General features: G+C 40.6%; 1 protein-coding gene across 6 annotated transcripts in view; it reads right to left on the bottom strand.

The window, feature by feature from the left end:
• PDE4B (phosphodiesterase 4B) overlaps positions 1-15,931 on the bottom strand; it is a 543,304-nt gene that overhangs the window by 14,992 nt on the left and 512,381 nt on the right. For 5 of the 6 annotated variants that reach the window (XM_040470524.1, XM_040470523.1, XM_040470525.1 and 2 more), the window contains one exon: positions 3,540-3,633. In XM_040470524.1, the coding sequence (XP_040326458.1) occupies positions 3,540-3,633 (94 nt within the window). Of the gene's footprint in view, positions 1-3,539; positions 3,634-4,251; positions 4,834-15,931 lie in introns of those variants that run through there. The other variant, XM_040470528.1, reaches the window with a different exon arrangement.

Raw genomic sequence — 15,931 nt, 5'->3', positions numbered from 1 at the left:
CAGATGCAAAAAATGGTCATGTCAAAACTCTGCTAATGGCATAACTGGAGGTGTTTTTCTTATTAGAGCACAGCATTTAATCATGCAAAATTTCTAAATTCTTTTCCTTGCATCGTTGAAATTCCATGTTCTACTCTTTGAGACACAGTAGGGGATTTAAAAGAATGACTTTTCTCAGTTTGTAAAAATATTTACTAAATTATAATATCGTATCTAGATATCTTGCTTTACCTATGCTTCCTCTCTGTAGGTCCTGCTTCACTTCCTCTCACTTCTCCAAGCATCCTGGAGCTCATGATCCTATAAGCATCAGTAAGTGCCTGGTTGGTAAATGGACTTTTGCTGCCTTCCAACTCCTCCATCTAGACACCATCCTTTAGATGGAAACAGCACAAGTTTCACAGATCACTGGAGTAAGGGATCCCCTCCTTCCCAGATGATGCATTTTAACATTCAATGACTCTTACTGTAATAATGCTCTTTAATTTTAACTTAAAGCGCTAAGGTCTTCTCATATTTTCCTAAGATGGTTGCCGTGCTCTGATAAGACCCTCTTATATTACTGGGAACTGTTAATAAACATATTTTATTTTTTAGGTCCAACAATCTTGATTCCTACAGACTTTTCTCCAAAAGAATATACTTATTATGTAAATGCCCTTAAATGGGATGGTCTGAGTTCTTAACAGCCTTCTTTCCTAGTTAAAGAAGTGACAGGGTATTTAGGTCTGGGAGTCAAGAGGGCAAAGCCTTAGCTCTGGCTCAGGAACAGAATAGCCAGGTAATCTTGACTAGGTTCCTTTGCCCTTCTGAGCCCGCTTTCTCTCCAGTAAAATGGGGGAATTGGACGACACGGCCATGAGGGTCCTTTGCGGATCTGACAGTTTACAAAGAAAGATGCATTCATGCTTCTTCTCCAGGGACATTCACCCACAAGACAGGATTCAGAGTTCCATGTCTTGCATTTACAGTTTGGAAGCAAGTCTGGTTTGTTTGTTTGCTTTTCGGGATTGTCAAATTGCAAGCCTACAGTCTATTACAGAGAATCCAGACTGCCAGGTATGTCTTAACAAAACTGAAAGACTCAGTCTGTAGCACAGTCCTGGAATGGTAGAGTTGGAAGGGATCTGGATGCCATCTATTCCAGTGCTCCCATTGTAAGATGAGGCAAATAATGTATCTTTGTTTATATGACTGATTTTTTTCTCCCTATATTTTCCCAAGAATCTTTAAAATTTTAATCTGTCTGGTGTGTTTGATCAGGTCTACTTTGCGTGCACACACACACACACACACCCCTTCCTAAGGCTGTGTCTATAAGAATTGAGATTCTAACACCTTCCCCAACAACTTGTTCTTGATAATTTAATTTTTTGGACTAATGAGAAGCCAAAAATTGGTTTTCCTCAACAGATGTGCCAAATGGCAAATGAAATATTCAAGAGAGAGTTGACCTTTGTCTGTTCTTGACACACACAATGTTGATCCTGAGAGCTCATCTTTAATATCTTATCAGCTTTCTCACTTAATAGCCTACGATGATAAGAAAGATTAGTATGCTAAACAATTCTTGCCTTCCTTGGCAAGCTGATGGTGAAAGGGACTACAAGTGTAAGACAGCTGCTTCTGCACAGTCTCGGATGACAAAGGGCTCATGCCGCCGTATTCCAGTCCTGAGAGTCTCTTCTGAGAAGACAGATAAGCCCTGGCATTCCATTTTTTTTTTAAGTTTTTTAATGTTTATTTATTTTTGAGAGAGAGGGAGACAGAGACAGAGCGTGAGCAGGGGAGGGACAGAGAGAGAGGGAGACACACAGAATCCAAAGCAGGCTGCAGCTTCTGAGCTGTCAGCACAGAGACAGACCGACACAGGGCTCGAACTCACAAATCATGAGATCATGACTTGAGCCGAAGTCGGAGGCTTAACCAACTGAGCCACCCAGGCACCCCAGCTTTGGCATTTTAAAATGCAATATTTATGAGCACAAAAATGAGTTCTTGCACTAATCAAGATTTTTTTCTTCTTCTCTCCCATAGTCATTAACCTGGAGAATTGGTTTTCCTCAACGTACAGGCCCTGTACGACTGTAATTGGGTGTTGCACAGAGCAGAGCACATTTGAAATGGACAGTGGAGGATGACTGTCTTCAAAGGAATGAAGGGGGTTAATGCATAAGAAAAGGATCAGTATATAGCACTTTGTGTTCAGTTAGATGCTAGGTCTCCTTGGAGCTAGGATATATGAAAATTCTTCTCCTTTGTTCCTTGACCAAAGTGCTGTAACCGCAGCTGGAGAGAACCAGGTGCCGAAGGCACCCACATACTGGAAACAGTTGGAAAAGCACTTGTTAATCGTGCCTCTGCCCGTCTGCTGCAGAGCACTGCCTTGAGCTCTGCACCGGGCTGATCAGAGATTGATTGGCTGACAGCAGAAACTGCTCTGGCATTAGAGAAACAGGACTGGGTTGGGTTTTTTTTTTTTTTTTTTTAAATAAAACCAGAAGAGGTGTGTGTTTCCATAAGGCCCCAAAGCAAATGTTCATGGATTTAATGATGTGTAGCTATGCCAAAAAGAAGGGAGGTGTGATGTTCAGCTGTAAGAATGGGTCATTTCCCTGCATAGTGGAGTTCGGTAAAGGAGCATAATTCAGCAGTATTTGAAAGTCAACAGAATCAGAATCTAGATGCTACCCATTTACCTTGAAGGACAGATTCGCCTATCCCACATATCTTTATTAAAGAAAAAAAAATCCAAATACGGTCACTATATCACTATACAATAGAATGGCTTTAAACATGAGCTCAGAAATCCCTAGTATCACACAGGATGCCTGACAGTAGTTGAGGATCTTTGATGCAAATCTTTTCTGTCAGTGTCATGAGTTAAATACCAGCAATGTGACAACAGAGCACAATAGATCAAAACATCAGATTGGGAAGATAAGGATGCAGCTTGCAGAAAGCCAAATCTTTCAGAGATGTGAACATTCTTTTCTTCCCATTTATCTTTATGAAATAACTCAGCAAAGCAACAGTCAAATTATTTCCAAAGCTTATTCCTCTGGGCCAAATCACCACACAGTTATTCTCCAACCACATCTTTTACAAACCACCTAAGAGGAAATCTTTTGCTCAAAGCCCACTTATAGGCAGAATTTAAAGAATACCATGTCAAAAGAGCCAATAGGGTGGCCCCTCAGATTTAGATGACTGAACACCCGCCCCCACCCCACCTTTCAGATGTCTTGGCCATGATGGAAGGGGGTGGGTGGATAAGGGGTGACCTGAGGTTCACAGAAATACAATTAGCCTATAATAACCTTCTGTCTTTGATGGGTATTTTCAATCTTTTCTTCTCTTTGTAACATCTTTCTGCTAGTTTTTTTTAACCTTCAATGTTGTCCTTAGTTCTTACTGAAAATGGCTTTTTCTGTAACTTCACCCCATTCCAGACTCACACAGGGATGTCACTGATGGGTTGCAGAGATTAATACTGAAAAATCTCAATTACGAAACAGGTTTCCCAGTTAATATCTTACCTAAGAAAGTATTTGAAATGTATTCAGAAACCTGGTTCCCTGATCGGCTCATCTCTGAGAGGTGTGTCAGCTCCCGGTTCAGCATTCTCTTGAACTGTGTGTGAAGAACAAAAATGTGTTAACCACCTAAAAAAATAGCAAATGATCACTTCAGACATTTTCAACTTTACTAAGAAGCAAGAGATTGGAGGAGCAGGTATTATTAAATAAATGATACTGTTTCTACAAAGTACAAAGCCTCCTTAATGTGAAATCATTCCAACGTCACCTTAGGGAAAAGAGGTTTTCTTAAGATTTGTTAGAATTAACATCTGATTTCTTTTGAAGACGCAAACGTAGGAAAAGGGATTTTAATAGAAGTCATGATAATTTCACTTGAAAATGTAACAACTTTTAAAATATATTTATTGGGAATTAACTCGAAAATACCATGTGAGAGGAGATATATGTAAAAAGTTTAGGAGAAAACTGAGGAAAAAAAGATGCATCCTTTACAAATAGAGCTGCATAAAGAGAATAGAATTAAAATACAGCACAGTCTATTTACATACAATGTAATATAACATGCTGTTATTTTACACTAAGCAGCCTCAGTGGGCTCAGTGACAACACAAATGAAATCATTACAGATGTTTGCTACTTCACAGAAAGCGTACAGATGTAAATGTTTCACATTCTATCAAAGACACATAACAGAATCAAATTAACCCACCTTGATGTAACCCCAAGATACAGATAACAAATAGTTTGCCTCAGGCATTTTGGAAAGCTCTCCTCGCCACAATCCACAAATCCCTTGGAAAGAATTCACTGTTCTGAGAGAGCAGTCCCGAGAAAGGATGGGGAAAGCCTTGCAGGTTCAGTGGTAAAATAATCAAAGCTTATAAAAGACAAAGTCTCCAAAATTTAGGGCATTTCCTAATCCAAACAAAGCCCATCTTCACACTCCATTCTTACAAGAAGCCTACGCTCCCTGCTTCTTTCCTGGCAGAGAGAGTAATGAAATCAGGAATTGCACGAAGGAGCAAGAGCCTGTCTAAATGTATTCAGCTGGCTGGTTTGCAGCCCTTATGAATCATGAATAGTCCTGGTGGCCGAAGGGGTTTCCACTCTAGATTAGTCCTGCTCAGCTGAACTCTGCAAGGAAGGAGCAATTCTTCTTTCCTGTGGGGTTGCCAGACTGGGAAACACAGCCATCTTTTAAAAAGGAGAAGATTAAAATGGAGGAAGCCCCATGAATATTTAAGTAAATCCGAAGTCCCTACCCTCCCCCATTTCAACTAGGTGTTCTTAACCCTCTCTCCACTGGAGAGACCGCCCTCTCTGCACTCAGCCACTCTAACGTTTTCAAAGTGATGGTGCATTGGATTCATTTACTTCCTGAACATTTTTTTTAAAACTGAGAACAGGTTAGAACTGTGGCTGTCTTCAGACTAGGCTTTCAGAACACAAGTACTTTTTTTAAAAGCTAGCTTTTTGGAGGATTTTTTGCACACCAACAGTGTGTGCCGATGCATTCAGCCTTCTTTCACAATCAAACAAATAGGAATAGAATTAACGCACTTCATTTAAAAAATCATTTGCAGAATGCCATTTTCTCCACTGCATCAGCTCACTAATATGCATATTAGATTGCATTCGACAAATGAATTAAACACATTTCACCTTTTCAATCTAGGATCTGGAATGTGTTAGGAAACGTAAGCTATCATTTGCTGCAGGCATGGTGAATTTTTTTGGGTTATGAATGACTATGCTGTTTTGATATTTTAGTGTTAAACATCTTTTAATTCATGTTAGAAATATCTAGGAGTTAAATTAATTTTCATTTCATTCTAGCAATCTAGGACATGTTGAGAAAGTCATTCCCTTCCTGTAGACTCTCTCAATCTCTCTCTCTCCCTCCCTCCCTACCTTCCTCCTCCGCCCCCTTTCCCGTGTCAGCATTAGACAGCACAGGCTAGAGGAAAGTCTAAGACCAGAGCCCTAATGCAGTGAGCTTCCCAGGCCCATCCCACCCCCCTTCTTCTCCCTCCTCTCTGTTACCCCACCCTTGGACTCCCAGAAGTTCAAGTACAGCATGTTAAAGCAATAGCAAAGCACCATGGCAACAGCCCCCACACGCAATTGGCTCTCTTTCCTGTGAGGCATTCTCCTTTCAAATGAGCATCCTGCACCAACAATGGCTTCACTTCAAGCATCCAAGCCCCTGTCATGCCACTGCCTGTGCCCAGGAGACCCAGCCTTTCTAGCTGAAGGCAACGCAGCTTAGCATTGTTGCCTCCGGCCCACCGCACTCCGCTTTGTCCTCAAAGAGGTTCTGGGGAGCCCTGCTTGCGTATGTGTGTTTTCCCACGATACAATATGTTAGTAACAATAACCAGGGATCCCTGGGTCAATGGTCTCAGCCAGTGTATTTTAGCTACTGAACCTCTATGCAATTTTGAACGCCAGGTGAATTGTGTAAGTTCTAAGCTATTTATTTTTTTAAGACATACCTGCTTGGTCATCATGGCCTCTCATTTTTACTTCTCAAAAGTCAGGCACTTACACTAAAGACTTAGAAGCTGGAAAAGGCAGGATTCTATGCTCTGATTAAGCAGCTAAGTTCTGGCAAAGTTAACTTGAAGCACTGTAAAAATATCTTGAAAAAAAAGCACATAGACAGATGATTCCTTTAACTATATCTCTGCATAAGACTTAGCCAAATGTAACATTCAAACACCCCATCCTCAGTTTGGTTCCTTTGGCCTGTGAAATACTTAGGAAGATTTTAGAGTCAATCACATTTGTACTACATCAAACAAAACCATTTTATCATGTATTAGATAAATATTTATTGAACATCTAAAACATACCAGGCAAAGCATTAAAGATAGAGCAGAAAAAAAAAAAAAAAAAAAAAAAAAGGGAGGGGGAAACCCCTTTTAATGCTTTTAATGAACTTCTATCCTAGTAGAAATAGTCAGATGAAGTAAGGCATGTGAGTTAACCACAATAGTTAACAGTCTGGACAGAGAGGGGTTGGTTCTTTATTAGTCATATTGGCTCCTTAGCTCAGAATATAGAAGCAGGTAGAAATTCAATAATAAAAGTCTCAGAAGGGAAAAACTTTTCTCCTTCTTCTCTTTCTTTGACCTTCCATTGCCACAAAATCCTGTTGGGATATACTGTCATTCAGGCTCAGTGTGGGGGCAGGGAAGTGCCTCTCAGCTACAGGGCTGAGAATAAGCCAAACTCCTCACCTTTCCTGTATTGCTTAGGGAAGGAGTAAACTACAGAAGAAGTGAGAGATGAATATCACCTCCCTCCTTCTCATGCTTACAGATGGCCAATGCCACCAAAAACAAAGTCGTCCTGAGGTAACCATAAAACACATTAACTCGATGAAGTACGCAAATGGAGGTCACACCGGGTCAGAAGCTGACCCAGTCCTAAAATGTTGCTTAGCAACAACCTGTGGTTTTCCTCCTCCATAAGGGAGGGCCCAACCACACTGACTAAGGCGATCATCGCTCTCATCAAACAGCATTTATGACGAGCCCACTTACGTTGGGCTCTGTATAAACTAAGAAAGGCAGACCTGGCCTTCAAGGAGCAGACAGGGCTATCTTTTACACTCTAATAAGGTAGAGGACAATTAGAATGGTTTGTGCTGGCCTGTGTGATGAAACACACGGAGGAGTGGAGCGGGATATGAACTGTGCTTGAGATACGCAGGCCGAGGAGACAGTTGGAGAATTTGGCTTAGTTGGGTTTTCAGGGTCAGACTCCCATATGAAGGCTATTTCTGTTGAGCCAGAGACAGCCACAATGTAGTACACAAATCCTTTCATTCTTAGCTCTCTTAACAGTCCTGTGAAGTCACTTCACCTCTCATACATAAAATGAAAATGATGCATGGTTTTCGGCCCTCAGCCTTTCAATCTGAACCTGTCATGATTCTACGGTAAGTTCTGTGGCAGCCTCCCACAGTCTGGACACGATACTTACCAGCAACTGATATTTCCCAGAAAATAAAACTCTCTCAACACTACTGAGAAAAACAACCCAAATTGGAAATGCTTCAGTCTGTAAGAATAAGTCACCAGCAACAGAAAAGAAGCGTTTCTCATGCCTCCAGAGTTTGATACTCTTAAGACTCTTGGAATCTCCCTGTCTACTTAGCAAGTTGTGTGTTCCGCCCAGAGAGGAAGGTAAAACAGCTATACTGAGTGAAACTGTGTCCCAAGCAGTTACAGGATTGAAAGGGAATGGACATTATTTACTTTGTCAAATGCAGTAGAGAAATCCACAAACAGGAGTGCACTATGTCAAAGATAAATGTGTCTTTACTACCTAATGTACACAGATCCTATTTTTCTGCTAAGAATCTGCCTTCACAAGAAAACCCTGTTAAAGCCTACCTAGAAATAATGTCCCCAGAGGAAATGGCCAGAGCCCCTTTTGAGCACAGACAAGCAGTTTGTGAATGGACGCTTAGTAACACAAATTCCTCCAAGGCCTCCTAAAGCTTACGCCCAACACTAGATTCGCGAACACCGCTAGAAATTGCAATTATTTTTTGAAAATGGAAAAAGATATTATTCTCTGTAAGTGATTTAATCTTGCTTGCCTAGGATATATCTTCTTTATAAAATCATAGGTGAATGTTTTCAAATAGGCTACCTTTCAGAGTGGGAAGTTATTTAAAATACATAATAGCAAAGGCTAAAATTCAATTACACTTGATAGGAACATTTTGTTTTATGAGTTTAATTTTTTATTTCACTTCAATGCTACATACGGAGGTTATTTTCCTCTGAGCCATTTTTTTTTGTGGAATGATGGAACACTTGATTACTTTTCTATATTTTTCACGAGTGTTCTGGTTTGAGCTTTGTGCAGAGATCCACAGGCAACCTAGGAGCTCTCTTGGTAAAGAGTTTTTAGTTACACTAATTGCACAGAAGGCTTAATGTAGAAGGATCTCAGAGATTCACCCCAGTTCTAAAACTTGGTGGTTTTATGTTTGTAAGACATAAATTCGGAAGAGTAAGAACACCAGGGGCTAGTATCAAGCACATGGAGGAGCTACTTTTAAGACTAATCTGGGCTTGTGAGGGGGGGTGGGGGTGACCTGAGTTTCACTGAGGAGTGAATCTTTAGTGATCCAATCTATCTTCAGCCTATCAAAAACTAGGTAAACAGGCACCTTCCTCTTATTGATAACCTCACGCTGAAGTCTGAAGGTGAAAACTGTGTGGATTAAAAAAAAAAAAAAGAAAAAAAGAAAAAAAAAGAGCCAAAGAGAGGAAGACTGCTCCAGCAGTTCCCCTGTGGGTGGCCGTCTACGCAGGAGCCCATCTGTGAGACAGGCGCCTTATTGTGTGGGACCTTCCTGTTTTTGCAGTATGAAACAACTACCAAAGTCATTAAAGTCACAATGACTTTATTAGGGACTAAATTTTGACTCACATTTTACACTCTGTTAGTCACAACTTAATCAGAATTCCTGGGCATCAGGAAAGCAAGGGGGCTGAAAATTCCTCCTCAGAATGCTAGCGGTGGTAGAGGAAGTTGCAACCGCAGCACACAGTTCAGTGAAATGTGCAAGTAAGGAGGGCTCCGGTCTCTGTGCAAGATAAACTGAGTTTGGGGGGGGGCTCAGGTTGTTTCCAGTGATGGACACAGTTTCTTTAGTTATAAAATGGCTACCTTCTAGGAGCCATTTTATTTCAACATTGTTTTTTTCATACCCCTAATTTTACATGCAAAGAAGACCCAAAGAAGTGAAGAATTCTAATTTCTAAGCACCTATACTTTCCTTTACCAAATCTGATGTAAACAAAAGGCAGGGATATAGCGTACTTTCTGTGGAACCCTTTATCAAACTCACAATTTCCACAGTTCTTAACATTTCAGATTATCTGACAGTAAGCATCTCATCTCCTGTCTCCTTTTTTATCTTTCCCTATCATCCGTTTGAAATGTGATGTCACAGTTTCTTTAATGACCTGTCTGTCTTATTTGAGAGGCAAATGGAATTGAACTGAGTGAATAGGTAATAGGGTTCAGGATGGAAGAACATGCCATTCATCGTCCACTAACATCTACTAAAATAGAAACTACAGTTCCATGGTGGGCCATCCCAGAAGACAAGCACTGTCATGCCAATATTCTGGAGCAAACCCTCAGTACACCAGGGGATAACGTTAGGTCATTCTAACTGTCCCTGTGCCACATCAGAAAGAAAGTCATCTAAACATACTAGAATTGAGTGATTCTCTTCTTCACTGCCCAGGGGTGTAGTAAACCATACAAATATGTAATGAAAAACAAGCATGAACATCTCTAGGATATTCTGCAACAAAACATTGGCATTTATCATGAAGCTAAAATTGAATAAATTCTACTTGCTGGTTAAAGGACAAGTATCTGCTCCAGTGACATTTAAAATTAAAAAAAAAAAATTTTTTTTAAGTTTGTTTATTTTTGACAGAGACAGAGTGTGAGCATGAGTTGGGGAGGGGCAGAGAGAGAGAGAGGGAGACAGAGAATCCAAAGCAGGCTCCAGGCTCCAAGCTGTCAGCACAGAGGCCAACGCGGGGCTCAAACTCACCAGCTGTGAGATCATGACCTGGGCGGAAGTTGGACGCTTAACCGACTGAGCCACCCAGGCGCCCCTGCTCCAGTGACATTTTAAAAGAAGGACAAACCATTAGTGCTTTCATACATTGAATTGACAAAAACTTAGTGAGAATTTAAATACAACTTTACAACTTGACAGCAGGTCTTGAACGGCCCTCAAAATTATTAAGTGTTTCTTCCTACCTATTTATCCTCTTTGCTGCTGTCCGTTTTTCCTGGAATTTCTGAAAACATTTTAAGAGGAGATATGGTATACACTATTGGGACACTAAAAAATGGACCTCTTCTAACCCAAAGTAATTCCCATAAGAATGTTTAGAGAAATTTCTCATGACTTAACGTTCTCTTAATTCTTAAAGCTGCTGCAGTGACACAATTAAATAGACAAAAGACACTATTAAAGACATATTTAAACTTTAGGTAAACATTTTTTTTTTTTACCTAAGTGTGTTCTAGATATTGCAGGTCCCAAATATCCCATAAAGAGACTGGATTTCAAAATCATATACCCTGTCAGGTGTAGAGGTATTGTATATTTTTAGATAATTTAAAATGTTCAAACTTGTTCTTTTTGACAGAGGTCTTTCCTTCTGGTAAGAAACACAGCAACACTGCATCTGTTATTGGAGCTTCACAATTGCATTTTATATATTTGACCCTTAGCTTTTAATCTGGCTAATGGAAATAGACCAAAAAAAAAAAAAAAAAGAGGTACTTTGGCAAATTTGGGCGTTGGCCTGACAAAAGATAGCAAAGGCCTTTCTTTAACAGATGACAAAAATCCTTGCAGCAACTAAGAAAAATCAAGGAATCAAAGTACACTATTTAGTTACCCTTTTGTTTTTGCATTTAAGCTGTCTACAATTTTTTTTTCTCTGCCTAATGGCTAATATTTAACCTCAAGCTTCTAAAGCAAGTTCTAAGGCCATGGGAGCGTTAATGTGATTCCAAAGCAGATGACTAAGGTTTCTGTTGAACCATTTCACAGCAAGAAGTTCTATAACTTACTATACTTTTAAAATTAGAAAACTTACCATAGGTCACCATCCAGTCTAGTGTCCTCTACTGACTAGCAGAAAACAGAACCTTCATATCTGACTTGAAAGCCAGTGACACAGAACAGGAAAATTGCCCCCCAAACATGTGCTTTCTTTTTATAACTCCATAAGTATTGGTCATGATTCTCTTTAAGAATTGATACCCAATTTTACTGGACCATCTCTGGCTTGTTTAAAATTCTGCACTATGTATAACCTTATTAGAGTTCCCAATATTTTTGCAGCCACAAAAATCTACCCTAGCTGGTTTTTGAGATTACTCCTCTAATCCTTTAAATACATCATGTGGCATATATTGTGTTTTAAATTAATTATATTGATTTCAGCTAACTATGGTCACATACCCTTTGACATAAAAGACAATGTGATGCTTCAAAGCCTGCTGTGGAAATCATTACTTCTGGGTTAACAACTTCCCAGGGCTGGGATAGGCCTCCAGTCTGGAAATTTCCAGGATCACCTCTAGGGACCATCAAATAAATAAAGGAAATCCATGGGCTACACAGACACATCATTTTATTCCCTGAATAAATTATCAGTTTTGGCATTTTGGTAATCCCTACGATAGACTCTGCATTTGCAAACTGAGAAGAATGTGCCACAGGTGGGAGACTTGCACATAGTTTTGAACTATATAAAGGATAAAAACAGTGGTCGTAAACTAATTTTATTCTCTAAAAATTTTTATCACACATTTCATTTTCTTATTATTAGCTACCACAATTTAAAAGTGATGGATGAGTGCTTTGCACAACAGTGCACCCCCAAAGATATAGTTTGCCGCTTCATGGAAGGCTTATAAAAGTAGTCTCAGAGTTGGATGTGTAGGTCATACACACGATGTAGAGGGGGTTCTGATTACAGCTGGCCTTACCAGGGGGGGTCTAACAGCATAAACAGGCCTCTAACAGCAAACTCAACATCTTACCAGCATGCCATACAATCAGCTGAGCATCCAGCTGAGTCTGGAAATAAAATCCCAGTCTGAGAAACGTGGCAAGTCACTGAGTCAGAGACTAAGTTTTTCCAACTTAAAAATGGAAGGTTAGAAATTAAACATGTAAAGCGATTGGCAAAGTGTCTGCAGCACTTGTACTTGATTCCACAGGGTTTATACTTGAAGTTGATGTTTTGTTTCTCAGTTTTGTTTCTGAATTTTAAAAGAATCTGAGCTTATGGGACGTTCTTCGCATGGGTTTGCCTTTGGGCGGAGCTTTCAGCCGGCTCTGCGGCATCTCAACCCTTCTCTTGTTGTTGACAGAGGCTGGTGTAATTAACTACACAATTCCCACAACACGCTACTGCAGGTGTGATGCAGTGCTATGTCATATTGATTACATGACACACGAATTACTCATAGAAGTTCTGGCTCTCTGGGTGACACTTCGATTATTCACCAGTCTAAGGAGTGTAAACCAGAATTGCCAGAAAGATAGATGAAGCCCGTCAAATGAAACTATAACTCAAAATGGCCTTGTGTTAAAACTGTAGCTTTAAAAAATACATATATATTCTGAGATGCCCTGCTGTGGCCAGCTCTATCCATTCATGATTCCATGACGTAGCCAATTTCCTCAAATTAAGTTTGGAACTGTTCAAATACCGACAAAAACCATGAATGGCCACAAGTTGCCTCGCGTAATGATAACGGCACCAAATATTCATTTTGCTCAGATTGCCACAGTGGAGGTCAGTCTAGTAACATATCTGAATTAATTGAATATGTGGCTGGGATAGCAGTGAGAGCAGTATCAGCAATATGTCAGAAAACACAACCAGACGATGACAGAATGACTAAGCTGCTATACTCCAGACACAACAGATATGCGCAGAGGCTGAGTTTCAGACACAACACGTGTTCATAGATATGTTCAGAGCTGCACATGCATTGCCTGTCTCCAAAGGGCTTAGATTCTTGGCTACAGGATGTAGCCTTTTCAAGAGAAAGGTAGACCAAATACCCCAACACCGAGCCAAATAACAGCCAAGGTGTGCGTCATATTTCTGTTCACAAAGAAACAGCATTTGGCCCTGATGACTTTGTTCTCTGTTGTCTGACTTTGAGTTTGGGAGAAGGCTTGGGGGCAAGAGTTTGCTGCGTCTGAGGGTACTTTGAAGAGTCACTGTAAACCAGATTGGGTGGGGGGGGGTGTTCTCATTCAGCTGAACAATTAGCAAAATGAATTGGGCATGGCAAGCAACACCGTGTTTGTGCAACAGGAAACAGGATGGCTGGGTTCTAATGGATTTGCCGCTAACAACATACGTGCTTCTGGACAAATTAGATTAAGTTTCTGAGTCTCATGCAAACGATATTTGTTTGAATGCCTACCATGTGCCTAGAGCCATTTTAAATCCTGGAACTACAATAGTGAACAAGGTAGACACAATTCATGTCACCAAAAACCTTATAGTCTAAGGGAGGAGAGGAGTAAAAGCTAAGTTCCACAACAAAAACTAAAAATCATAAACTGTGATAGCAAATTGTAAAACCAAGAAGGTACCAAGTTCAGATAATTAGAGAAGTTCTCTCCAAAGAAATTACATCTACATCTATGCTGAGGTCTAAAAAACAAGAAGGGACCTTGACTGAGTTCTAGCTTTAAAAGTCTATGACTACATAGACTTGGTTCTGTTACCAAGCCATATAAGAATATAATAAATTACCCTGTGGATTTCCCTTTAATTTTTATTTTGTAATTTATTTTTTTTAATGTTTATTTATTTTTGAAAGAGAGAGAGAGACAGAGCGTGAGTATGGGAGGAGCAGAGAGAGAGGGAGACACAGAATCTGAAGCAGGCTCCAGGCTCTGAGCTGTCAGCACAGAGCCCGATGCGGGGCTCTAACCCACGATCCATGAGATCATGACCTGACCCGAAGTTGGACTCTTAACTGATGGAGCCACCCAGGCGCCCCTCCTTTAATTTGTATTTTTAAACCATCTGGCTTTGGAGCAAAAAGAAAAAGATTTGATTCTAGGCATCACCGGTTAGTAGCTGAAGGGCTTGGACAAATCAGTGACAAATCAGTCTTGCATCCTGCTTTCACACCGAAGTGGGGATATATGAATGCTTTCCTCCTGGTGAGCATCAGAATACGATAACATGGAGAGCTCTGTGTAAGCAGGAAAGCACTCTTCGGGTATGTCTCCTTACCTTGCTACCTTGGATCTGGCAACACAAAAATAACAAAGAGCTATACACTTGGAGAAAGTGGCCCTTTATTTAATGCTCTATCCTGGTACCATAGGGAACTTTGAGAGCAAATATGCTTTTAAGTGAAGGAATGGACCTAAAAAATCCCCACAAAATGCCCCTTAACTAATGTTTCCTCAGGCAGAATCAGAGTTCTCTGGGCAAGCAGTCCTGGATCTCAGGGCTAGATCTGAAAAGCAGTGATCAAAACAGAAAAATCTTTCCTGACTTCTTCTTGACTAATATCTCCTCTTCCTTTTTTTTTTTTTTTTTTCTTTTTTTTATGAGGAAGGTAGTCAGTCCCCTATCCCCATCGGAAAGATGAGGAAAGGAAGGCTGAGGCACAATGAGCAGTGGCCCAGGTCACACATCTAGCTGAGGTTAAATTGGAGCTCTAAGAGTGGGAGGTATGCAAGCAGTAGGGAGCAGGATGGAGATCTTCCAGAGAGGGGCAGGGGCCTGTGCTGCCCTTTTTTTTCTGGGCACTGGAGATCAAACCATTCTCCCAAACCCTGCCTTTCAACAGTCTGCCAGAGTTCAGCCTCAGATGACTTTCTTGTTTGCTTGACTTTGGCTAACATTGAAATCAACCTCCATCCTCGTGAGTGGGGTAGGGGGATGGGAGCACTGGGAATATGCCGGGGTAGGGGGCAGGGAGGGAAGAGTTGGCCAGAGAGCCAACAGTGTGCTTGGTACAATCTAGTGCTGTTGAACCTCAAAGGCACCTCCTGCTGTGAGTGTCCCTGAGCAGCCCCTCTTCTCTCCGGCCCTGGTCCTCACCCACCATCCACAATCTCGTCCAGCACCAGGAAGGCTCTGTCCACGTTCTCCAGCATGTATGAGAAAGAGTTCCTATTTTACTTATTTTAACCCAATATATTATCTTACTTTAAAGAAAAAGAACCCATTCCTACCCAGGGGCTCATGTTTTTATTTATTTTTGGCAAGACTCTCTTATTTTAGGATTTACTAAAGGCTCTACAAGCTCTTTCTTGAAAAGCAATATATGGTTTTCTAAGTTTGAAAATTTTTCTATGCCCCACCGACAATGCAGCATTAGACAATGACCTTATTTTAATACCTTAAACATATAGGAGAGAGAATTAACAAAACAGTGTTTTCAATTATTGTAATCAAAATTAGATAATTTTTTGAAATTAAATCATACTGATTTAGAAATATTTAAAAAGTGTTACAATACAGCAAGGGAAAATTCAACGGCACCTCACCCTGTCGCAAACATAAATAGCGTATTGGACCAGTCCAAGAAAAACATACCCTTAAGCAAATGCAGATATATTTAAGTCATTCTGACTCAATTACAGAAGGTAGCCGGCAGTAGCAGTCAAATGATTAGGGGTCGTGGCAGGACAGGCACTATGCCCTTTCACCTGGCTACATGGGCAGGTTCTGGCTGATTCAACTGACCTGTCTGGGCGGTGAGTGGCACATCTAGAGTAGGAGCTGGAGGACAATCATTCGTGATCTAGCTGCGTCCCTAGCTTCTCA

Source organism: Herpailurus yagouaroundi, unplaced genomic scaffold (genome assembly GCF_014898765.1).
Source record: "Herpailurus yagouaroundi ecotype Mexico unplaced genomic scaffold, PumYag 77, whole genome shotgun sequence".
NCBI classification, from domain to species: Eukaryota; Metazoa; Chordata; class Mammalia; order Carnivora; family Felidae; genus Herpailurus; species Herpailurus yagouaroundi.
The sequence above is the reverse complement of the archived record's forward strand: the minus strand, read 5'-3'. Positions and strand labels throughout refer to the sequence as shown.